Raw genomic sequence first — 26104 nt, forward strand, 5'->3', positions numbered from 1 at the left:
GTTATATGTTGGGAGGGCTTTTCAATGCACGACTGGACACATTAAGGTTTACCTGTGATTTCCAGGAGCTCTGTAATTACGGAGCCATAAAGCAGAATTGTCAGGGTTCTAAGCTCTTGTCTCTAATGATTGCATGATTCTTGAGATTTCAGAAAGCTGCCAGAGAAGCAGCTATCTGGATAGATGACCAAAGGTTTGAGAAGTTGCTGGAAAGACTTAGTTCGGTAGGCCAACGTAACACACATCTTAAAAGAGAAAATGCAGCGTTCCTTCTCCCAAGGATCGCTGCTGCCACCTATAGCTACCACAGGTGCATTCATATCAGCTTCAAGGGGTAGAAATAAACAGGAAGGTGTTCCTTAGACCTTCTGCCTCTTGCCCTGGCCTTCACCAGCAGGGGCAGTAGGCACAGCACTTAAGAAGGACGTCCGTCCCCATCTCATGTCCATCACTCATAGCTGGTCATGTCTCCATATCCTCATTTATTAAATGGAAATTATGGTATAATCCTCACCGAGTTTTGAGGATTCAATGAAATTAGATACAGAGAGAGCTCGGCATTGATCAAGCCCTCAATAAATGATAACTACTTGTTGTATTAATAGGACTGTTGTTGCATGTGTTTTGTTATTATGATGATGATTATTAGGGACCGTGAAGTCCTGAGAGTACATGGTCTACACCACCTGGCTCCACTGTGGCGGAGTGTGTGTATTGAGTGTGTGTAGGTGATGAATTAAAGAAGGAAGACTGAGTCTTCATTCCTGGCCCACGTTTTGTTGTGCATAATTTCAGAACTTCCTTTTTTACTCTGTCACAATGCCATTAGTTGATGATAAATTTCCCCCTAGATAACCATACTAAATATATTGGCCACCAGCTGTCTTGCCCAAGGTTGTAACTAGATCCTTATTGTAAAGCATAATAAAACTCCAAAGGATTGTTAGGAATTTGAACTGTGTGGCCGGAATAAGCAACATGTATTTGGAAACCACAATTACATACCTCGGCTGCTCTCTTAATTAATTTCAAGCTTTCCAAAAATGACCCTCAGAATTTTTAAAATTGTAAAATAATTAAACATATATCTGAAAACATAAACAAATGAGACTAGTTAAAAGCTTTAAAAAGAGAAAAAAGATAAAATGGATTTAGATAAACCAATAACCCTCAGCTTGTTTGTTGAGTGAGCTGTGTACAAAATATCTCTGAACCTCAGGAGTCATTATTTATGACACTGAAATATTAACACATATGCCCTAAGGGTCATTTCCAGCAGTAAGTGACATGATGTATTTTAACTATCTATCAGGGTAAACCTGGCAGTGATTGGTTCCTTTTTCCGTACCTACCAGATATTGAAGCATATTATTAAGTAACTATGATTAAAGAGGTAGCAAAGGAACACAAATATGAATAGGGATGAAAGAAAATAATAAGCCTGGGAAGCTCTAAAATTACATAAAATAATATCATACTGATGAACTAAAAAATACAAGAATTAAGAAAGGATTGATTTAATTAATAAGTGACAAAAGGAAACATTGTCATAATTTAGGATATATATCCAGATGAACTCAAATTAATTAAAGAGCAGAGCAGAAAAGAAAAATCAGATTTAGAAAGATTAACATAAAATCAGATGCCTGAGGCTCTCAAGATTTAAAGTTACAAAATATACAAGTGAAAATAACATTTTACTGTAAGAAATTAAAATTTTTTGATTAAGTCAAATGTAAGTAAACCACGATGCTGCAGACAAGGAAATATGTACATCTAATACTTCAGAAAAGAATAAAATAATATCAATTTTACATATACTATGATTATGTACTCCATTCTAAATGACTTAGAGGTAGCAAAATACACTTAAGCCTATTTGGGTATGGACAGCAATACCCAAATAGAAAATATTTGGGGCATAATAATAATTCTCAACAGTACCAACAAAAACGAAAGATATACAGTATCTAGTTTTCTTTTTAAAGACAATAACAAGCATTCTAAATATGAAGACCGTTGGAACACTTGGTTCAGAGAGTTCAGGTTTGAATAAATGAATAAATATGCTGTGTCTTTGGATGGACGATCTCAATTTAAAAAATGTCAGGTTTTTCAAAAGCAGTTATAGACTTGATGCAGTCTCAGTGAAAACCCTAGTCTTTTTTTCAAACTTGACACATATAATCTTGGCAAAGATTTTTAGAATCAATATGTATCATCAAGGTTACAGGGACTCAAGCATTTTGGTATATGATTACTTACATGGTGAATTGGTACTTTCCTTCTGGAGAAAAATGTATCTGGAAAGATCAGTCACAGGGCTTTAGATTGTGTGGCCCACTGGTGCTTGAAGTAATATTCCTGGGAGGAGATTCCAGAAAGATCAGTGGGAAGTAGGCCCAGACCCATGCTTATTACAGAGGTCATCCCTAAATTGGAAATACTCAAAAATGACCAACAGCAAGGAAGTTACCTAATGAATGTGTTAAAATGTTAAAACCATACAGTGACTGTTACACAGCTTCTAAAATCAAGTTTTAATGAAACTAGGTAAGATTCAACACATAATATAATGTGAAAGATACAGGACAAAACATTAAAGTCAAAAATATAGGATATACAACTTTAAATCAATCTGAGATACTTGCATAGAAAAATGACAAGAAATATATGAAAATGTACGTCCGAAGTCAAGATGTAATGATTATTTTTAATGTTTATTTATTTTTGAGAGAGAGAGAGAGCAGGAGAGAGGCAGAGAGGAAGAGGGAGACACAGAATCTGAAGCAGGCTCTAGGCTCTGAGCTTTCAGCACGGAGCCCAACGCAGGGCTCAAACCCACAAACTGCAAAATCATGACCTGAGCCAAAGTAGGACACTTAACCGACTGAGCCACCCAGGCACCCCAAGATGTTATGATTTTTAATTGCTTAATTATTTTGTCTGTATCATTAACATTTATATGGTGATAATTTATTACTTTTGTTATATTGGAGGGAAAAAACACATCATTTAAAATTTCCCAGATTTAAAGATAGTCCAGTGACAGGCAACTCATGACAGAGAAAACAAACTAACAAACAAATAAAATATATTAAACAAATAAAAACAAAAAGGCAAGGTAAAATAATGGTGTATGATTGTGGAGGTCATGACAAATTAAAAACATATACACACATACATGTATGTGTACATGCACATATTTATACACACGTGCACACGTATGTGCACACATACGTTAGAAGTCCTAGCATGGAAGTAGGAATTCTCAGAAATTCTAGTAGCATCTAAGTTAAGAACACTGCATCTTATTTCCTGTGAGCTGGATGGATAATCTGACGGTCAAATTATTTTTTTTTTATTTTTCTGAACATAACGAGTGTGATCTTGATAAATTTATTTTGATGAAACTAATCAAACTCATATAAAGTCCATAAATTACATATCATGCAATCATTTTCCTCTCAATAGCATGACGCATTCGGCCCCCAATTCAGAGGGATTTCAGAGTGATGAATAATGGTGCAGTCATTGGGGCTATCAAGGAAAATTAGTACCCCGGAGGATTTATAAGTGATAATTATGTTTTATTTAATATGTCTTTTAAAAAGCCTGAGAGAGCATTTTTGCATGAATTTAGAACCCTATATGTATAAAACAAACCCAAGACAGGTTAAACTCTTGGTGTTTGAACTAAAGCCAATGGTAAAACTAGGCGTTAGGATTCCCTATTCCGTGAAGCTGATGACTGTGGAGCTGTTGAAAAGTAAACTGCAAGAAATTACATGAAGCAATTTTATTAGCTTCACAGACAAAAATACTTTAATAAAGATTAATGCAGTCACTCTATATTTTAAAGCAGACAGGTCTTAGGCATTGCGCAATGAGGGGGTCTATTATGGGACTGCTTTTTTTCTTGTTTTATTTATGTTTTGTGTTATAGACACAATCTCAGCAACATCTTCTTCAGCCCTGGAACACATTTGAGCTTTAATTTTTCTGATTAAATAAGTTTATTAATTTTTCTCACTTCTCTTAGCAATGTAAAGGGTTAATTTGAAAAACCCTACATGTAGGGAGCAAATAATAAGATCGCCAAGTACTAAATAGAAAGAAAAACCCTTTAGAATGTAAAAACTCAGTTTCAAACAATCTGAAAATATAAGTATTTTATAAATATGAACTATGTCTAGATATTTTTGGTGTTAATGCAGTGTCTAACTATTGTATTTAGCATGTAATTAGAGAGAGAAAGAGGGAGAGAGAGAGAGAGAGAGAGAGAGAGAGAGAGAGAGAGGCAGGGTGTGAGCAGGGGAGGGGGAGAGGGAGACACAGAATCCGAAGCAGGATCCAGACTCTGAGCTGTCAGCACAAAGCCCGACGTGGGGCTCGAACTCACAGACTGAGAGATCATGACCTGAGCCAAAGTCTGACATTTAACCCACTGAGCCACCCAGGCGCCCAAGTTACATGATTTTTTATGTAATTCAGTCAATCTATAAGAAAAGAACCCCAGGCCCCTTATGTATTAATGGAGAGAGAGGATTAGAAATTACAATTGCACCATCCTTCATTACATACCATGACAACAATATTCATGTATTTAAAATTGTATTTAATAACAAATTATGTTTAGGACATTTGGTAAGCAGTCCTGGCAACTACATATTTTTCTTGTATGCACATGCCTTGATAAAGGGGATTTTTAATGCTTCAACTATGTCTGTTAATTACATAATTCTGATGGCTAAGGTCATTTCTGTTCTGAGGATAATTTGTAAAACATTATAATTTAGATAATTTTGAAATGGCTGGATTAAGGAAAAGGATAAAACCATGGGCTCAAATTTAGAAAATATATGGGTAAAGTCTCAAAACATGTTTCTTATGTTAAAATAGGTGTGTTTTCTGAAGCTATATAATTGATGTTTTTCTAAAAAAAATCTTAACGTTTATTCATTTTTGAGAGACAGTGTGAGCAGGGGAGGGTCAGAGAGAGAGGGAGACACAGAATCTGAAGCAGGCTCCAGGCTCCGAACTGTCAGCACAGAGCCCGGCATGGGACTCAAACTCATAAACCCTGAGATCATGACCTGAGCCGAAGCTGGACGCTTAACCGACTGAGCCACTCAGGTGCCCCAAGGTTTTTCTACATCCTATTGGCAGTAGGTACTCAAATAATTTTTTCCTCAAAAGCAAACATTGCTGTACAATTAAAATGGATTTTTTTAAGATTTTTTTTCCCAAATGTTTATTTATTTACTTTTGAGAGAAAGAGAGAGAGGTAGAGAGCAAGGAAGGGAGGGACAGAGAGAGAAGGAGACAGAATCCCAAGCAGGCTCTGTGCCAATGGCACAGAGCCAGATGTGGGGCTCGAACTCACAAACCATGAGATCATGACCTGAGCCTAAACCAAGAATTGGATGCTTAACCAACTGAGCCACCCAGGCACCCCAAAGGTGATGTTTAAATGTAGGCAAATTACTGTGTACATTTTGTTGAAATCTTTACTTTTCAATTTATGTAAGAGGATAAGTGAAAAGTGAAATCACATTTCCACAGCTATTTTTCTTTCCTTGTCTTTCCTTGACTTCTGTTTCTTCACTCTGAGTGCCGCAGTTGCCATTTCTCTAAAAATATGAGATGTGTTTCTTTGACGAGAAATTCTTCTCTGGTGATGTTAGGGGAAGGGTGATCTATAACAACAGATTCTTTATTTCACCAATTAGTGAATGATGGCTCAAATCTGAAAATACAGCTTTCTTACCTCTTCACTTAGTAGTCAATAATTCTAGCTGTGGTGTACTCTTATTTTTTAATGTTTATTTATTTATTTAGAGAGAGAGAGAGAAAGAGAGCATGAGAGCTGGGGAGGGACAGAGAGAGAGGGAGAAAGAGTAGGGCAGGGCAGAGAGAGGCGGAGTGGGGGGGAAGGGAGAGGGAGAGAGATGGGGAAAGGGGCAGAGAGACAGGGAGGGAGAAGATCCCCAGCAGGCTCTGCTGTGTCAGCATGCAGCCCAGCATGGGGCTGGATCTTAGGAACCATGAGATCCTGACCTGAGCCAAAATCAAGAGTTGGATGTTTAACTGACGGAGCCTCCCAGGAGCCCCTGTGGTGCTCTTTGTATCAGCTTCCTCACTCAGGGCAGACAGTCATAGCCTACCCTGACGCAAGGTCATTCCACATTGATCCCAGTTGTCTTCATAATTTCCTCTCTTACATTCCCCAAGTTGAATGTGCTTATTTAAGCTCTTTGGGAAAGGTGGCGTTGTTCAACAACACTGTCGAACTGCAACAAAACCACGTGTGTGTGCAGTCCCTAACAGGGGGTTTGTGATCATACCAACAAGATGTGGATTAATATCTACCTTTGCGTTATGAATAAAGAATATGCTAGTTAATAATGAAAACATACATGCAGGAAGGATAGTTAAACTCCGTGGGTAAAGAGTTGCCAGCCTCTCCGCAGCATTTATTTATATACTGGTGGATGTGACGCTAATAATAAATCATTCTTATTCATGCATCAAAGGAGTTATTAAATGCATGTAGTATTAAAAACCTCACTCTGAGAACATTTTGTTTTCCACTAATTTATATTGTTCTCCCTTCCATTTTGTCAAAACAGCTCATATTTCCAAATATTTCTAATAGGCAGAATTGAGAGTCTAGAGTTTTCAGGCATGAAGAATCACGGGAGGAAATTATGATACAAATTACCTTTTGGAGTGAAACAGAACTGGTTTTGAATGTCTGCGGCACCACCCACTGGCTGGGTAAACTCGAGCACAGAGAGGTCCTTAAGTAGCAAAATGATTATCGTAACTTCATGGGATCACAAGCAGAGGTCAAGAAATAACAAATGTTCAAGAAATATTAGCTGCTGCCATTGTAATCATCATCCGGTCTGCACCCAAAGCAGTCTTACCCGGATGAATGAGTTACAATGATAGTGTGTTGTGAGATGCACTATGGCCTTAGCAGGTGGGAGGCACCATCGCTTTATATGTTCCTTCTCAAGTCAGCGTACAAGGTAGGTAGAAATCCTGAAATCCTGCCAAGGCTAGATTCTCGAAAATTCTGTTGTGAATGGCGTATCATCTTGTCAGTCAGATCTTGAGTACTTGGGCAACTGCACTTCTCACCACCCCCCCACCCAGCTCCAATAAGAGGCCTCATAACTAGAATAGAGGTGTAAATTTGCTGACGAAAGGAACGCAGGAAAGGAAATTTAAACAGCTAACCTGCCAACATGCTGGGGCACAGTAAAATAGGCAATTTATGTATTAGGTCAAAATGAAGCACACTTCTTTTAAAAAATGGATTTCTGGAAGAAATTGGCACTGGATCTGTAAGAATTCTAATAAAAAGATATTCTTTTCAAAAAATTATAGGATAAAATCATTCTATTATTTGACCTTTCCCCTTAAATAGTGATTTAGTATGTGCAAACCTGAATAAAAATTGCATTAAAAGCTAGCCCAAATTTTCTCACACAGCTATTTTCATTTCTTAAAACTGGAATCTGTAATAAAAGAGAAGTATGTCAAAGGGTATGTCTGTTCCCAGAGCTGTAATGGACACTCATTCTTTATAAACTTGGCCTCCTTACAGACAAAAAAAAAAAAAAAAAGGTATTTGACAGTTGCTTCCTTTTTTTATTGGAGCATTTTCATTTTTAGGTTTGTTCAGATGATAAACCTTGCTAATATTCACTTTCACAAAATAAAGACTGGAGTAAGACCGTGGAGCCACACAACTGGAGACAAATTGTTTTCTTTCTCTTTTCTTGTTCCTTTTAATTCCTGTAGATACTCAAACAAGAGAAAGGAGAGAATTATGCCCAAATTTGTAGACAGATGCCCTGAATTGCGATTGTTCTTCGTATCTAAACCAATGAAAAGTTGTACTCACATAGGAAATTAATCCATCAGAAAATATTCACGGCCAAGGAAAAGTGGATATTTGAAGAGCTGGTAAAATTGCGATGGGATAAAGTGTCTAGACAGTTGTCTAAACGCTCCACCTGGTTCTTTGAATTCAATACCCATAGCCTCTTCTAATGCTTTTTCCTGGTAGACAAGTTAACTTTTTTGGCCCTAGGCTATCAATCTGAATTAAAAAACTTGGAAAAAAGAAGTTCGTTAAATTTTTTTAAATGCTTATTTTTGAGAGAGAGAGACAGAGTGCCAGCGGTGGGGAGGGGAAGAGAGAGAGGGAGACATAGAATCTGAAACAAGCTCCAGGTTCTGAGCTGTGAGCACAGAGCCTGATGCGGGGCTCGAACTCACACACTGCGAGATCATGACCTGAGCCAAAGTCGAACAGTTAACTAACTGAGCCACAGAGACACTCCTGGAAAAAAGAAGTTCTTAGAAAGAGGAAGGCATGGAAGAATGATGGTGGAGCCACCTTTTACTCAAATGTTTAAGTTAATCTGGATGAACCTTTAAGCTGTAAAAGTCTATGAAACCAAAAGGTTAAAATATTATGTCATAGGACAGTTGGTACACTATACAGAGCAAAACAAACTTTACTTGTTATTAATATTTGGGAAAACTAAAAGTCTGATGATTTTTTAATATCCAATATTTATCAATTTAGAGTTGGGAAAGAAACTTTAGATCAAACTTTTTTTTTTTTTTTTTTGCTCTGAAGTATGTTACGGCCAGTGCATTTTCTCTGAAAAGATTAGTGTATATACAAATAATAGCTTCACATCTTGATGTAACAGATGTGGAGACCATGGAGCAAGGTTGTTTGCCTTAGGGAGTTTCAGAAAAAAAGGATGTCCTTTTTAAAAATTTTTTTAATGTTTTATTTTATCTTAGAGAGAGAGAGAGAGAAAGTGTGCGCGAGCATGAGTGGGGGAGGGGCAGGGAGCAAGGGAGACACAGAATCCAAGGCAGGCTCCAGGCTCTGAGCTGTCAGCACAGAGCCCGATGCAGGGCTCAAACCCATGAACCGTGAGATCATGACCTGAGCTGAAGTTGATTGAGCCACCCAGGTGCCCAATCCTTTTGTTTGTTGGTTGGTTGGTTTTAACATTTATATATTTAGAGAGAGAGACGGAAAGAGAACGCGTGCATGCGTGTGCACAGGGGAGGGACAGAGAAAGAATCCCATGCAGGCTCCGCGCTGTCACCACAGAGACTCACTTGGGGCTTGATCCCACAGACCACCTGACCCAAAATCCAGAGTCAGACCTGCTTCTGGGCAGGACGCTTAACCCACTGACTTGTGTCCTTCTAAGCTGATCTGACTTGCCTCGCTGTTCCTTCATTTCTGTACTTTACCACCTCTCATCCATGTAACTTAGGGTGAGTTATTCCAGGTCGCTGAGTTGCATGTTCTTGACCTGTTTGTCTACTATACAGAACTGTCTAGAGGGCGAACTAAGACAATGTATGCAAATTCCCTGACACATCGTCGAGGCCCCGATGCACGGTAGTCATTTTGGGAATTGATGTGAATCGAGAAGAGTGATGCCGCGTTGTTAAATATGCCCAGTGCCTTCCAGCCTCCTGACCGTGGGTGCCGGAAAGAGATGGCAGTACAGATGGACTAGTTTAAAAAGGAAGGTGCTAACAGGGAGCTAAGTTCTTCCATCTGGCAGACACCTCAGAGGGGCAGGGCACACTTTGCCGTCTGGAAAGTTGTAGTGAGTGAAATGAGGCAGGAAGATGCAGGACTGAGCTGAACCCGACAGTGGTTCCCACCACGCGGGAGAACTGGGCACCATCTGCAACGGACTGCGGACAATGCCAAGGTCTCACTGCCGTGCCCTGATTGGTAGTTTTTCAGGTCGTTTTGTTTTTTTAAAAGCAATGGAGGGAATTTTTTGTTCTTCTCTGAAATAATAATTACGGTTAAGACAAAATATTTGAAGCCTTTTCTTTTTTTTTCTCTTTTTTCCTATTTCTCCTCAGCCAGACTCGTTTGTCACAGTCAGCCTCTTGAGAAATGCCTGCTTGTCCACATCTCAGTGATGGTGATGCGACAATGGGTATTGCATGAGGTCTAAAAAGAGCTGAGAATTGGAAGCTAGGTTCCTGCACTCTTTAGACGTCTAAGAAGATTTCTTAGACTTTTCCATTTGCAAAAATGGAGAAAATGTCGTGCCTGTTTTACAAAGGCGTGGGGAATTACACCTGAGAGAGCACCACGGAAATCTTTAAGCATAAAACCAAACGGAAGTCGTCATTATTAAATAGAAGTGAAAGGACATTACGAAATGGCATCCTGAGTCATAGAGAAATCTTTAAGTTCTATTAGCCTGCTCTTCATCCGGGCATGTTCTCTTGTGCATTTTCTTCACACAATTGAGATAATGGTATCTCTCTTCTTTACAGCGTATTTTGTGTTGGGCGCAAAAGTTTTAAAATTCTCCAGGCATTGTTTTAGACATTGAGAGTCGTAAAAAATTGCTGAAGTTTTGCCCCTTGCCTTTAATGAGCTTGCAATGTAATCCGTGAGATAAGATATGAATATAATGAATTCTTCTTTCAGGGGTCAATGTAAGCCATATTAAGGCCATTGGAGAGGCAAAGCCAATACACTGTGAAGTTCAGAGGGCGGGAGATAACAGCTAGCTGGTGCGGATACACAAAGTGGATGCAGGGTTTTTGAGGGGAAGAGTGGCTTAAATTCATGGTCCTATGAGGAAATAGCAAGTTAACCTGCTTCTGGGCATAAGGCAGAAGAAACCAAAGAAAGCAAAATAGGCAGTCCAGCACAATGTCATACTAATATAAATAATAATAATAATACACAAATGGTCGCTAGGCTCAATTTTGAAAACGTAGAACAAATACATATCTTGTTTGGGATCTTAGAAACGAGGGGGAGCAGAGGAAATTAGAACTCAGGGCTCCCAACGCCAGTCCAGGCTCTCATTACTTCACAAAAGTGAGATGTTTCTATCGGTGAAGATAAGAATAAAGCATGATGAGCGGCCGAAGTTTGCTTTTTGCAAAATAATAATAATAATATTAATAATAATAATAAAATTAACACTCTAGAGAAGAGCACAACATGTTTGGTAACAATGTAGTACTCAGAATAGTGTACATCTGAATAGAAAGGACTATGACGATTATTTGTTAAAACTACACAGGACAAATGACAGCATTTAAGAGTCTTGTATTTTACTAAATCTTTGGGATTACAAAGATAAAGGAGCACATATCTCTTCATTCAAGACGTAAAACAGAAAGAAGAGAAAAACGATCAGTGATTTGATGATAAAATTGCTGTAGAATCTAACGTACAGGGGGAAGGAGGGATGTTTTACAATTGGCCTGACAGCAATACATTTCATTTAATAGAAATATGCTAGGAAATGCATGTACCTAGAGCAGATGAATGATTACGAGCTGAAAAACAAACAAATGCAAAAACAGTACCATGTTACAATGGCACATTGCCTATGTGAGGGCAGTTCAGAAATTTAGTAGCCTTAAAATACTCTACAGTCTGCAGTTGAGTTTCTTTCTAATTATACTACTTGTGTCAATCTTGTTTTAACTTGCACATGCTGGACAGAGTATGGTTGGAAGTGTTGGGTCAAAATGCAGTAGCTGTTCCCTTCGTATCTTTTGGGGAATGGTGGGCTTAGACATCTCCTCTGAAGGGCTGATTATTTGAGAAAGGGGCACCATGGTACACACACAGGTTGAGCAAGTGTGAACCAATTTGCAGTGACCATGCTGAAAAGGAAACTATTACTTCACACAGTACCTTCTCTGAAGAGTGAGTTGTTTTACTTGGTTTTACTGCTCTTAGCATTTTTTAAACCTTTATTCAATACCCGACATACTTTGTGTCACGTCAAAAGCAGTTAGCTATTACTAAAGGAGTCATGTAATCATTTCTTTTCTTTCTTTTTTTCTTTCCTTTTTTTTTTTGATTAAATGAGTCCATGTCAAAGAATTTCTCTTCAAAAGCTAACAAGAATATATATTTAATTTTGGAAAGCTCTGATGCTAACGGTTCTACATAGATTGACTATATTTCCCTTGCATGATCTTTGTGGTTAGAGCTGCACATGACCTACGCTATCACTTTTGCATTTTTGAAACTTCTTACCCAGCCTGAGTGAAGGCACTCTCTGGAGACTCACCATTAACCTCGGGGTCTTCAGGCACTAGGTTTCTGTGTGGAGATACTGTGTTAAATATATGGCTCACTTACCAAACAAGACGATCAATGGCAGTGACCTAACCAAAAAATGGTAATTTTGGCCTACTAAATGTGAGCATGTGTTTTTGCCTCAATGTTTATCATTGCCAAAGTGGACCTGAACACACGTTAGCAGAAATGTTCCAAAGAGTGAATTTCCCTACCCTTATCCTTTCGAACGGTTTCAACCTTTCTCGAATTAAAAAAAAAAAAAGAAAGAAAGAAAGAAAGAAAGAAAGAAAAAAGAAAAAAAAAGACAGAAAAAAAAACCAAAAAAAAAAAATAACGAAAGAAAATACTTTGAGCCTCATCACATTTTTGTCTTCTTACAAATAAAGGTATTTCATACATAATTAGCTAGAAGCTTACTGTATAAAATGCATGAAGAATAAAATGCAAAAATGCAATGTAGTTCTCCCTCTTACATTTTCCCCAAGCTCTTTCAAAAATTTCCAACTCTTGATAGCACTAACTTTTCCTCAGATCTCCAAGATAAACAATTAAGAAAGATCTTTCTCTAGAACAAAATGCCCCTAACGCACCCATCCCAGAACACAATTCTCCCCACCCATGAGACGCCTGTTGCTCTCAGTGTTGGGTATACTCCTGTGGTTTTGTGCTTATGCGGTAGTAAAACAGGTTACGTGTGTTTTCGGTACCAATAGAGGAATAACGGAATGACTATAGGGAATGATCCGTAAAGAATTCCTTGAGGGAAGAGTATTTGGATTTGTTCCTCTCAGTGTTCCCAACCATGGGATGGCATTGTTTGAAAACAGACAAAACAAACAAGACCAACTTCCCGGGACTGAAATACTTTGTATGTGTTGTTATTTGCAGTGCATGCCAAGACATTCATGAGCACCAGAGCCAAGCTGGCGAGCTAATTAAATATATATATGTATGTGTTTAAAACAGCCTAATAAGGAGCATTGGAAATCTTCAAGATGAGCGAATATCTTATAACTTCTTCCGCAGGTGCAAGGATGATAGCTACAAGCCATGGACTTTCTGTCCTGCTTCTTGTTTGTGGCTTTGTGAAGGGTGCTTTGCTTTAATCTAAAGTGCTGACTTTTTTCCAATATCACTTTCTCTTCTTAAAGCAAAGAGCAAATCGCCTGTAAAATCTACGGAGCGGACAGCAAAGTTGACCCTAAACTCCAAGCACCATTCTGCACCCACTGTTCTCTAATTACCTACCCAAGGAGCGCCTGCTTCCGGAAGCATAAACGAAGAGGCTATCACACGCTTTGTTCATAACATTTTCTTGGGCAAATCACTGATCTTTTATTTCAAGAAAATTAGTGTGGAGTGATAGGACATTTTCTAATAGCAAGATCTATTTTTTGTTTTCGTTTTTTCTCTTCTTTCGGCTGCTTAAAGCATCATCTCGCTGACTGCTCAGGGGTTGGCCCGAACGTCATCGATATAGTAAATATTTCCTATGGATACCACTGATTTCCTACTAAAAGACACATTATCTGCAGGAAGGAAACAGAAATCAAAAAGCTACAGAACATAAGCTATCATCAAACGAAATCCCCATCTTGGGGCAACAACAAAATCATCAACACTGCGTGTCAATAAGGAGAACGTTATTTTAAATAAGACATGATAAAAGAAGGATTTTTTTTTTATTTTCTTTTTTTTTCCCTTGGATTTTTTTTCTCCTTCTTCTTGATTATAGTTTTTGTTCAATGGTGGCAAGTGTTGATTACGGCCAATCCCTGTCAATCCTGGGAGGTTTATATAAATACATTTTGAGTGTTCTATATTTCAATGTATTTTAATTCATTTTGCAATCCCTGTATATGCAAACTTGACAAATTCTGTAAATTGCTTCTAGTATGTGTGATATAACTTCAAAGTAGGTAGACTATGACCCTCATGCAAGCTGATTTTTATCATCATATATATAAATATATACATATAGAGATCTATATGTTGGGTCACCAACCAACTTTTTTTAGATAACACATTTGTTTTTCACTTATAATTCATATATTGGTGTGAATTTTGTAATGCGTTGTTTCACTTCCACAGGTCTGACAGCTGCAGGTGGTCTCTGTTGCCCTCTGCTTCCTTCTGGAAAATGCATATTCAAAATTGTATTGGTCTCTGATAAATGAATTACTTTTGTTGTGTGTATGCTGTGTTGAAATTTGCTATGTTCCTTTATATATGGTGTTTATTGAGGTTTGAGGGTCTCTTGACTCTGAAGAATGTACACTTTCTGGTTTTGACAGCTATCCCCACATGATTATCATCATTATTGTTTTCAAAAAGCAATGTTGCTTCTAGAAGATTTGCCTTGGAGGTGAATGTGGAGAAGGTGAAGTGGTCACCATGATTCCCTAAATTCATGGAAGAACACTTCTTGCTGTGGCTAAAAATGCTGCTTCCTTTGACCTTTATGAATTTTTGTAGATTTGTCATTCTGTTATTTGCTGCTAATTATATTTTAATGCCTCCTAATTAAAAATTAAAATTTGGTTGTTGGCTAAATATAATATGCAAAAGATGACTGCGAGTCTCCAACTAAAGAAGATAATGTGTTCAAGTTTTCACTGGTTAAGTGAATTACAATTTTAAATATTTCTTTCTTATTTTTTGGCTTTATGATAATTCAGATTATTTCATTTGGAAACTGTTTTCTACTCTGGCAAAGAATGAGAGGCAAAACTACTAATGTGCTCCATATACACTATGGAATACGTACAGGTTGAGATAGAAATGACCTAAGTTTTCCTTCCAGAGAGATTCTTCCATTCCCTTTCATAACAAAACCAGAAGATCATCTCTGTAGGGCCAGTAGCTGGCAGGCTGAGGTCCTAAACTGAAGCTTGAAGGCAATGAATACCTCTGCTTTTCAAAGGTAAATGCATTGATTTTCCTGCACTTCAATTACAAGCAATGTGCATATTTTCATATTATCTTAACATTATCTTTGAGAAATAATGTTTCAGGCTAAAACTTCTATTGACATTTTTCTTGTCCATTTGGTTTATTATTTCAGTCTAATGAGAAAAATAAAGGATTTGATTGCGCTATTTTATTAACCTAGAAATTTATTTTCTTTCAAAATTTAATACTTCAAATGCATAAATTAATGGTAAGGTAAATATTAATTGAGTCTATCTGGCCTCTAAAGATCACATACATTCAAGCGTAATTTAGCATACTGATTCTAATTCAGTCAGGCTGGGAAAATCCACCATGTAATTTTTTTACCCAAAGTTCAGGTCATGAGATTGGTCAACTCTAAAGCAAGACAGATGTGTATCTGTTATCAATGATGTTTACCATGCTCGCTCGTAATAAAGGATATATGCTGGCTTGGGAAGAATTCTCACTAGATTCATTGTGTCAGTGTCCAAAATAATCAAGTCTTCTCTGTCAGTGCATTACCAAGAGTCTGGCTCACCTGTGTCTGTGAGAAAGAACATGATACACTATATCTCCAAACTCGAAAAGTTAATGTGTAACCTTAAATATTGGAACAGAAGCCTTTAAAAATTAAAGAGTATCTCTAGTGGTTTTCACCTTGTATTGCTCTGGGACTATTCCTCATAGGTAACCATGATTCTAGAAATAAAGACTGAAAAATAAGTTATATGACTTTCTCAACCTTAACTTCTAAGGTTATGCAACGTTCTTCAGAAGAGAAAGTCATAAAAATTTGACATTGCTTACCTGAATTCAAATCAGATTCTTTCTTTCTTTCTTAAAGACTTACACATTGCTTACAAATGAAACAATACAAATGCCAACACTTGAGGATAAAATAAGGTAACAAAAATCATCTAAAGCAGGAGATCTTATTCTGAGTTAGTAAACAAGCTAACTGGGTAGAGTCTATGGATCCACTAAAATTTTATGCATATTTTTGCATATGTGTATTTGGTTTTCTTTGAAGCTTTCTTTAAAATTCCAGTTAGTTAACATACAGTGAAATATTAGTTTCAGGTATAGAATTTAGTGATTCAACACTTCCATAAGTCACCGGTGCTCATCACTACAAGTGCACTCGTTAATCTCCATCACCTATTTCCCCCATCCCTCCACACCTCCCCTCTGGTACCCATCAGCGTGTTCTCCATAGTTAAGAGTTGATTCTTAGTTTGCCTCTCTCTCTCTCTCTCTCTCTCTCTCTCTCTCTCTCTCTCTCTTTCTCCCTTTGCTCATTGGTTTTGTTTCTTAAATTCCACATATGAGTGAAATTATATGGTATTTGTCCTTCTCTGACAGACTTACTTACTTAGCATGATACACTCTAACTCCATCCATGTCGTTGCAAATGGCAAGATTTCATTCTTTTTGATGGCTGAGTAAGTTCCATTGTGTGTGCGTGTATGTGTGTGTGTGTATATATATATATATATATATATACCATTTCTTCGTTATCCATTCATCAGCCAATGGACATTTGGGATCTTTCCATAGTTTGGCTATTATAGATAGTGTTCCTATAAAATCAGGGTGCATGTATCCCTTTGAATTAGTGTTTTTGTATTCTTTGAGTAAATACCTGGTAATTCAGTTGCTGAGTCTGTGGGTAGTTCTATTTTTACTGTATCGAGGAAGCCCCATACCGTTTTCCACAGTGGCTGCACCAGTTTGCATTCCCACCAACAGTGTAAGAGGGTTCCCCTTTTTCTGAATCCTCACCAACACCTGTTGTTTCTTGTGTTGTAGATTTTAGCCATTCTGACAGGCGTGAAGTGATATATGTGTATTTGTTTTATGGCTAAGGTCCCTTGCATTCACTGTTTCTGAAAGTGATTTGATTATGGTTTGCCGGTCCCACAGAAGAATGCTTAGACATTTCTGAGCACCTAAAAGGACCTGATTATTATTTTAAACTAATTTGCCTTCAAGTCCTTGGAAGCAAGACATGTTTAGGGAAATAGTAGGTGTGTGTGTGTGTATTTGTATACAGATATACATATGTATATAAGAAAACATTTATTTTTAAATCCAGAAAAAAAATTTTCCTTTAAATTTATCATATACTGCATGGAATAACAGATATAAGATGATGTGTGTTTTGTTTTGTTTTGTTTTTTAGAGCCAAAGCTAACAACTTAAAATACAATTTTACAAGATATACACAAATACTATTCAAATAAACAGTCTTGGTTTTGATCTTATATAAAAAACAAAATATTAAATATAACTTAGTAGTAGTTCCTATAAGAAAAAGTAATTACTAGAGGTGAATGTAATCTGAGGTCATTCATAAACTGATAATTTCATCTTGCAGTTAAGACTACACAGCTACAAAATAGACTTGCACATAATTTCAAATATGAAGCCCAAATCATTTTAATTTTAGAACTGCCCATTAATTAGGGTACAGTCTATCATTTAGGAAGTGTTACAGACCTTATGGTTTCACCTATGGAATGGGTAAAGCCCTTTCCTGTATCTAGGGAGAGACAGACAGGAAACAACCAGAAACAAGGGAATATAAACTAGTGATAAATTCTAAGAAGAAAACCCAGTAGGATGATATAAAGGAGTGTGAATGGAAGTGACCAGGGCAGGCTGCTCAGAGGAGGCAATATTTAAGCTTGAAAGACAAGAAGTCCCTCAGGCAAGGATCTGGGAAGGAAACTTCCCTCAGGGGAAATCGATCTAGGCTGGCTCTTGCACTAGAAACACACAAGGGTGTAGTTAGTGAGGGGAGGTTGGCAGGAGATAAGATCAGGCAAGGGAGAGCCAGAGGAACTAAGCAAGGACAGAGGAATAGAACAGTTTGTGAAAATTCCAAGGTGAGCTATTATTCTGAGATCCAGACACAGGCTACGTCTGGACTTACTGTGTATACTTTAGCTTGTAAACAAGACTCCTTTGGGAACAAAATTGGATCTCTCAAATAGTCAAGTTACACTTTTGTCTGGGGGCTCCGGGATAGAGTAAGCATAAAGGAAGGTAACTACATTTTAATGCTAATTTACAATTTGATAACTTTGAGGAGGGAAAGAAAAAATTGGGGAGATAATCAGGACTGCTTCTGGTGTAGCACTAAACTGGTTATAATAATTACAAATGTGATTTGAAGTAAAAACATGAATTATATGAACTCAAAGTGCAGACAGGTTGAAATAAAAGAGACTCCTAGACACTTGGTGTAACATAGTAATTAAAAAGGTAGAGGGAGGGGAAAATTCTGCAAGTGCACAGAAAAAAAAAATGATCAAAAAATAAAAAAATAAGATCATAGAGTCCTCCACGATACAAATCCCAGAAGAAACTGGATTACAGAGGAAAGTGGGGGAAATACTGTGACAAAATAATTTTATACTTAGCTGTTATATTTCCGTTATTAAAGAAATAAACAAAAATCATTCTGAGGTAGGCATGACTCAGAAAAATCACATGTATCTACTCTTGTTAAAGTTAGGCTTACTTACCTCCTATATGCTCCAAGAAAAGAATCAAATATGATGTTAAAAATAAATAGGCATAAGATAAACTGTCTACCATATGAGCTTTGAAACTGTGTTCAATCTAAAGAGTCATTGAATATTTTGTTGTATTTTACTGTATAGGAAAAGAAACAAAAGTTTCACAAAATAGTATTTACCCTTATTGGGTGCCTGAAGTGAAACGCACTCTAACATTTTCTATTTTGTTCTTTCTTTCTTTTTTGTTAACACTTGTCACACAACATTAGATTGATTTTTACAACCCAAAATCTGAAAGAAATCACATTTTAATCCAAAATGTAATACAAAGGACAAGCATATCTAAGTGGCAGTATATAATATAAAGAGCAGTAATCTAATTGAGTTCTAAACTCCTATGTCCTTAAAAACCAGGAAGTCAGCAATGACCCAAGGGAAAAAATGCACTGTCTCTCCTGTACTAAAGTGACATGACTCATATGAGGGGGTAAGGGATTAATAGGGTTATTGTGCATGTCTCTGGTCTTTTTGTTCTCTTTTGGGTTTGTGTCTTGCTCTTTTTCCGGCTTATTATCATCTGAACCCCTTCCTGTGTTTGAGACATCCCTAACCCCTAGTTATAATTGCTAAGGTCCTCCAGAGGACATTTCCCTCTTCAAAGCTTTGAGAGCTACGTTGGAGAGATAGCATGCCAGCATGTTTGAGGCCTACTTCCATGGCTGTCCTCAGATACCTGAGAAATGGTGGAAGACATTAGAATACGGCATTTAACCACAAGAAGAAAGTCAGGTAACAAGCAACAAACCCAGAGAGGTAATCAGAATGTTTTGAAAGAAGGAAATAGAAAAGCGGCCGTCTTAAAGACGCACTTGACTTGTGTGATCACCTTTTCTTGGAAACAGAGTTTTGAGCCACCGTACTAAAGTCTCACTCCTCATTCAAACTCATTGCCAGAGTCAGATTCGTGAAATGGATCACAGGTCTCAACAATAATACTTCATGTGAATTCTGAGAACATTATTTTCAGCATCCCCTAAAGGACCTGAGACATTTGGAGAGTAAGTGTGCATTGAAGAAAGAGAAATATTCAGACGTGGGGTGTTACTGGACAATGACTCTGGACTAATACTGTATCCTGGGATCCCTGACATGTCTAGTGGAAAATGAGGGAGGCAGGCAGTTCACAGAATATTTATCCTTATCTCTTATCGGCTACAGAGACCACTCTACCCACCTGCAGTCACTTCCCCAGCTCCAAAAAACACAGTTGAAATGTCTAATCAGAGCAATAGAAGAAAAACTCCACATCACTTCCCTGCCTAGTTAGCTAGCTAATAGACATGTTTTTGAAGGACCCTGGAATTTCTCCTCTTCACCAAAATAGTCGATAAGAAACAATAACAGAAAAAAAAAGTGACACTATTAAAGTCATGGATAAACCATTTACCTCTTTCTTTGGTAGTACAAAAGACAGCTGAGTCTTGAGTCGAGGCTATCACAAGCATATTTAGGTGATGAGTGCATTGTAGCTGCTGGTTCAAACATGGGTACTTACTGGAGCAAAGCAGCAGAACTCTTAGCACCTGTTCTGCGGTTAATAATTTGGTAATTTTCTGCTTTAGCGCAACTAAAATAAATAAAAGGATACTTTCATCACCTAGCAGAGATGAAAGTACTCCTTTGCCATCTTGCCTCAAAATTACATGGACTCTCCAGGTCTGAGCCACAATTTAGTTTTCCTCCTCACCAGCCCCTCAGAAATCCTATCGATCTATCATGTTGATGGCATCATGTTGATAAGATCTGGAGATCAGGAAAAAATAATGCCATGGAGACCTTAATAATATATGTACAGTCTACAGGATGAAAGATAAACTCTAAGAAACATAGGGTTGTGGTAGCTTCAAGTATGCCTTTAAACATCCAAGGAAGTATGATTCCAGTTTTTCACAAAAAACCTCAAGTGAATAGAAAAGTGTAGCTTGTTCTCTGGTTCCCCTTATGAGACTAGCATTACCTTGCTAAAAAACCTCACAGTAACGGTGGAAAAAAGGAAAATTACAGGTAATCTAACTCATGAATATAGGCACAAAAATCAACCACAGAATAACAAAACAAATCCATATATATACATATATATATATATATATATATATATTTAGTTTGTTTGTTTTAATATTTATTTATTTTTGAGAGACACAGAGTGCAGGGGAGGGACAGAGAGAGAGAGGGAGACACAGAATCTGAAGCAGGCTCCAGGCTCTGAGCTGTCAGCACAGAGCCCGATACGGGGCTTAAACTCAAGAACAGTGAGATCATGACCTGAGCCAAAGTCAGTCATTTAACTGAGCTACCAAGACGCCTTATCATCAATGTATAATATATCACATAGAATAAACATGGTTTATTTCAGGAATGCCCAGTTGGATACACCAACAATGAGATGCTCAATTTTCCAGCCGCTACAAGCCTGCCTTGGGCATGAGCAGAATAGCCTTTTGCAGTTTCCAAGACAGTCTTTAAGAAAACTGTAGATATTGGCAGGTAAGGAATTTGCTTAAACATATGGAAGCGCTGAGCCCCATTCCATAGGGACCACAGCAGTTCCTGTGACAACATTGACAAAATAAAAAAGTATGCACATATCCCAGGAGATGAAAGAAAGGCATCTGATGAAAATCAACATCCGTTCATGATTAAAAACTTGAAAAGTTTTAAAAGTTTACCCTGGTAATGGGTATTTTCAAAATTGTTGCAGCAAATACCATACTGCGTTATGGCACATTGGATATTTTTCCTTTATACTCAAAATTGAGGAGCAAGACAATAAAACCCACTATCCCACATATATTTATTATAGAAGTATGTTTTCAAAAGCATTTTAATGATCCATAGTTGGAAAGAACACCAATAATCATTAATAGTAACATATATGTATATGTACTATGTTCACAAAATAATATACTGGACAACAAAGAAAATACTTTAATTAGGGCTATTTACAACATTACGGATGAATTTTAAATCTGTAATGGATACCTGATTGATTAAAGACATAAGATATACTTATGGTAAGATTTCTGTTTATACAAAATGCAGAAATAAGTAAAATTGAACCGGTGTCTGAAGCATGTCAGAAAATTTCTTCTACAATGAAGAAATATGTCACACCTTATCCTTCCTAATACTAAAAGGAGTCCCATATTTCATGGGCCTGTTTGGAGTTTGGATACACACACACTATGTGTGTCTGCTGTGCTGTTCTGACTTATTGAGTGACCTGAAAGTTTGCCAGGTTTGAGTGCAAACCAGAGGAAAAGAAGGCTTCTTATATGGTCCAGGCCATGAAGCAAATAGCTCTGCCCATTGATACTTACAGCTCTACACGTCCAATTGTGCTCAAAGTATCTTGTTAATATATATGGGGTCTACTAAAAATCTTGCCAGAAGAATCACTATGAACATCACTTGATTTTTGTAGGAAAGCCATGCCTTCTATGGTAGTTTATTCCTTTGCTTTTAATAAACCATTTACCACTGCCCCCTGGGAGAGATTAAAGATGAGATACCAGGAAATTATGCAACCTTCTGGAACTTAGTGTTATCTCTGAAGTCCAGCACACCACAACGGTCCACCATCATGTAGAAGAAAGTGTCTGAGAACATCCTAAAAGTACGAGTAATTGCGTAAAAATGCCACACTGTCAGTTTCCATATTCCCACCATAAACGTCAATCCTCAATCAACCCACGTTATAGTGTCATGAAGAATTAGTTCTCCATAAAGGAAAATGTTTACATTCAACTTACAGATGAGTTTGCAACCCTTTTTAAAAGATATCTAGAAGCTATACAAAATTTGAAATATTCAACAGCATCCTTGACAATCAAAATTGTATATACACCTATTTGTACACATTTAATGTGTATATTAGATAGCATATGATAAAGACAGCATTCTAAATCACTGGGAAAAAATGATTCTGTCAGCAATTGTGAGATAATTGATTAACTATTTGGAAAAAAAAATCAAGCAAAATAAAGTTAGGAAAGAGTAAATTAAATGGCAATATAAAACTTAAACTTCATTTAGGCAAAAATTCAAACTCAAAAGAAGAACTAAGGGAAAAGTGCTTCAATATTATGATATGCCTAAAATATCCTTCCCTATTTTTCAAACTTATGTAAATCAGAAAGCAAAAGAAAAGCATCTCAGCTTTAAAAAGCGGGGGGTAAATAATCAATGTTTTTCAAGAAAAGAAATATAAATAGCCAATATATATGAAAATATTCAATCTCACTAAAAATAAAAGAAAGCAGGAACAACATGATCAATGTTTTATAAACATACATCTGAATTTGAGGAAAATGAATGTTCTTAAATGTTTTATTACGAAACAAGAAAAAAACTGGATAAATTACATTCTCAACCCAAGAAGGTAAAAATTGTCCTTTAAATGAACCAGAGGATAAGAAGAAATAATAAGGATAAATATAAAAATAACAAATGATATAATAGAAAAACCTTAAAGAGCAGCTATAAGGAAAAGTTGTTTGAATAAACAATAAAATAGACAAAATTCTGGGTGGTAGGGAACAAAGTGGAAGAAAATAAAATGTTGAAGACCAAACAAAAGACAAGACACTGAAAATTACAAAAGACTATAAAATACACGTCTGATTATCTATAGTAGGTTCAGTGGGATAAAAAGCTCGGAATGGCGAGTAGCAATCTCAACTGCCAATTCAATGAAGTCCCCAGGTATACTGGTGGAGGCCTACGTCCTTTGAGAACCAAAATCTCCAAAAGAGCAAAATAAGGAGCCACTCTCACTTCCAGCCTTGTTTTCTGGACCCTTACATGCTGGCCTTGGGAAAATCAGCACCACATATCAGATGCTGATTCAAATCATATATGCTCTTTCCGGATGTTGATACCAACTGGGGCATAACAGAGTCTCAGTGGGCCATGTCTCTGTTTTCTCGGGCCGGCTGCTACTGGGTGGTGGGGTATGGGGTAACACCAGTGGATTCTGTGCACATGCATCCTTTGGTGTATTTCTGCTGTAGAATAATTCCTTGATCAGAGGTAATGTTAGGATGATAGCACTGGCAAAAGCATTACCTAGGAGACAGAAATTCATGTACAGAATTCTTATATGTTCCTGATATAACAAATGATCATTCCCTCCACGATGGAAAGAATCCAATGTAATCAACCTCCTACCTACCAGGTCTTCCTGGCAATGGTGCCAGCGGCTTGGCACTGGTTTTTACTATAAGCAAGATGGATGCTCAGCAGTGTGGCGGCACTAAGCAGCCTTGATGTGGGGAAGCCCCAGTCAGTGAGCCCAGAGAAATGTATTAATATAAGATGACATAGCATACCATAAGATTGTAATACAGTTAAGAAATGATCACCCCTATAGATGAAAATTGATAGTTCATAAAGTTCAAAATTCTTTTCAAAACCTCTTTGCAAACTTGGATTTGAGAGATACTTTCTCAGTAAAATGAACAGAATCTATCTTAAGCTAACAGCAGAACATACTATTAGAATTTAAATACTATAAACATGTTCATTAAGCTAAGAAACATAACCAGGATCCCTGTTACCATTGTTTGATATTTGTGATTTGGTAATGGTGATTTGATCATCTAGCCAGTGTAAGATGCAAAAATAAGAAACAAATACTGAAAAGAAGACTAGACTCATCATAATTTGGAGGCGAATAATTATCTACCTAAAAGCACAAGAGGGAAAACTGGCATATTTTAAGCCAAGTAATTGACTATAAAATGACAAAAGACAGATATTAAAATACAAAACAGCATTTTCTACATGCCACCCAGAAAACCATAATGAAAAAATAAATGCATTCACATTGGCAACAAACACACAAATTAAATAAGAATAGCAATGTGAAGAAAGATGTCAGACCTAAATGAAGAAAAAAACAAAAATATTGAGGGCACAAAATTAATCGTGGGAAACCATACCATATTACAGAAAAAGTCTTTATGAAGATGACAATCCTTCCCAAATCCACACATTTCTAAACACATCCTAGCTAGATGTTGTTTTGTTTTGGAATTTTGCCAAATTATTTTAAGTTTGATCTTGAAAATGAAATGATGGAAGATAGCCAGGGGGGAAAAAAATTAAGAGTAATGAATAAAGAGTTAACCTCCCAGCTAATGAAAATACAATAATTAAAATAATGTAGTTTGGGCCAAAAAATGGACAGGAAGATAAATAGAACACGATGAATGTTCTAGAAATACTCAAGTGTATATAAAAAAATTGCATGATAAAGATGATATGAACAAGCAACTGGGAAAGTGGAATTATTTAGTCAATAATTATGATTTGATGAATAAATGGTTTCATAGTCAGTGTTCACCATTGATTCATGAATATTCTAGGTGGATTAGACAATTAAATGAAAAAAAAAGACAGATGAAAAAATTCATGAAAAACTTCTAAGCAGAAAACATTAGAAATAAGCAATTATAAAGGAAATTAGCAAATAAAATATGGAGAAATATAAAATTTCTATAAGAAAGACAATTTTGAAAGGTAACATCTTGAACAGGCAAAAAACGAAACAGATAAGTAGCTTATATCCTTAATAGTTAAGAACATCATAAATATGAAGACATTAACCCTCCAGCTGGAAAGTTGGCTACAGACACAGCTATTAGACAGAAGAGTATATACTATATATATAATATATAATAATTATTATATAATAATATATAATAAGTGATATAGAGGAAATTGAAATAAGAGAAATTTTTTAATAAAGCTATGCAAATATATTTGAAAATATAAACATGGAAAGAATATAGACATTAGATACTCTTTCCATTAACTCAATACCCTATACACATATATATTTCCCAGGTTATCGCTGGAATTTAGAGTTATGGAGAAAATGTCTGAAGCCAGAGTGAATTTTATTTTGGGGTTGGTCAGCTGATTTTTCCCCAGAAGCTTTTAGGACTTTTTTTTTAACCTTACTATTAAATTTGTTGTGAAGATATTTCTTGTCTCACTTGAATTATCTGCTCAACCATAGTTCAAATATCACTACCCTCTGTCATTTTTTTTTGCTGGAACAAATAATAAAAATTTGAAATCTTTTGTTCAGAAAAACTGCTCTTAGCTTAAAGTCTGAACTCATGACAGTTCCCAAAGTGTGCAAGAACCTATACATATCCAAACTGCCAAACTATTAAGCCCCTGTCTGACAATGAACACTTCATAGACAGTCCCCTTCAACCTGTTCTTAGAGTTCCAAAGTAATTTGCCCAGGTCCTGGCACATAGTAGGCGAAAAATAAGTATTTCCTTCTATTGTTACTTTTGATAACAAGGTCACTATAGAATAGCCCAGATCTCCATTTCTGTGTCATTACTGTGAGGCTCATTTTTATACAGTAGTTAATCAACACATAGGGAAGCACAACACAGTGATGAGAAGGATGCTTCAAGTCAACACAATACCG

General features: G+C 36.8%; 1 protein-coding gene across 4 annotated transcripts in view; it reads left to right on the forward strand.

Moving 5' to 3' along the window:
• Positions 1-15530, forward strand: part of VSTM2A (V-set and transmembrane domain containing 2A) — a 28651-nt gene extending 13121 nt beyond the window's left edge. For 2 of the 4 annotated variants that reach the window (XM_019451035.2, XM_019451034.2), the window contains one exon: positions 13288-15239. In XM_019451035.2, the coding sequence (XP_019306580.1) occupies positions 13288-13376 (89 nt within the window). In that variant the 3' untranslated portion in view covers positions 13377-15239. The other 2 variants (XM_019451037.2, XM_019451036.2) reach the window with 2 other exon arrangements.
• The last annotated feature ends 10574 nt before the right edge of the window (positions 15531-26104 follow it).

Source organism: Panthera pardus, unplaced genomic scaffold (genome assembly GCF_024362965.1).
Source record: "Panthera pardus isolate Hobbes unplaced genomic scaffold, ASM2436296v1 HiC_scaffold_8, whole genome shotgun sequence".
NCBI lineage: Eukaryota > Metazoa > Chordata > Mammalia > Carnivora > Felidae > Panthera > Panthera pardus.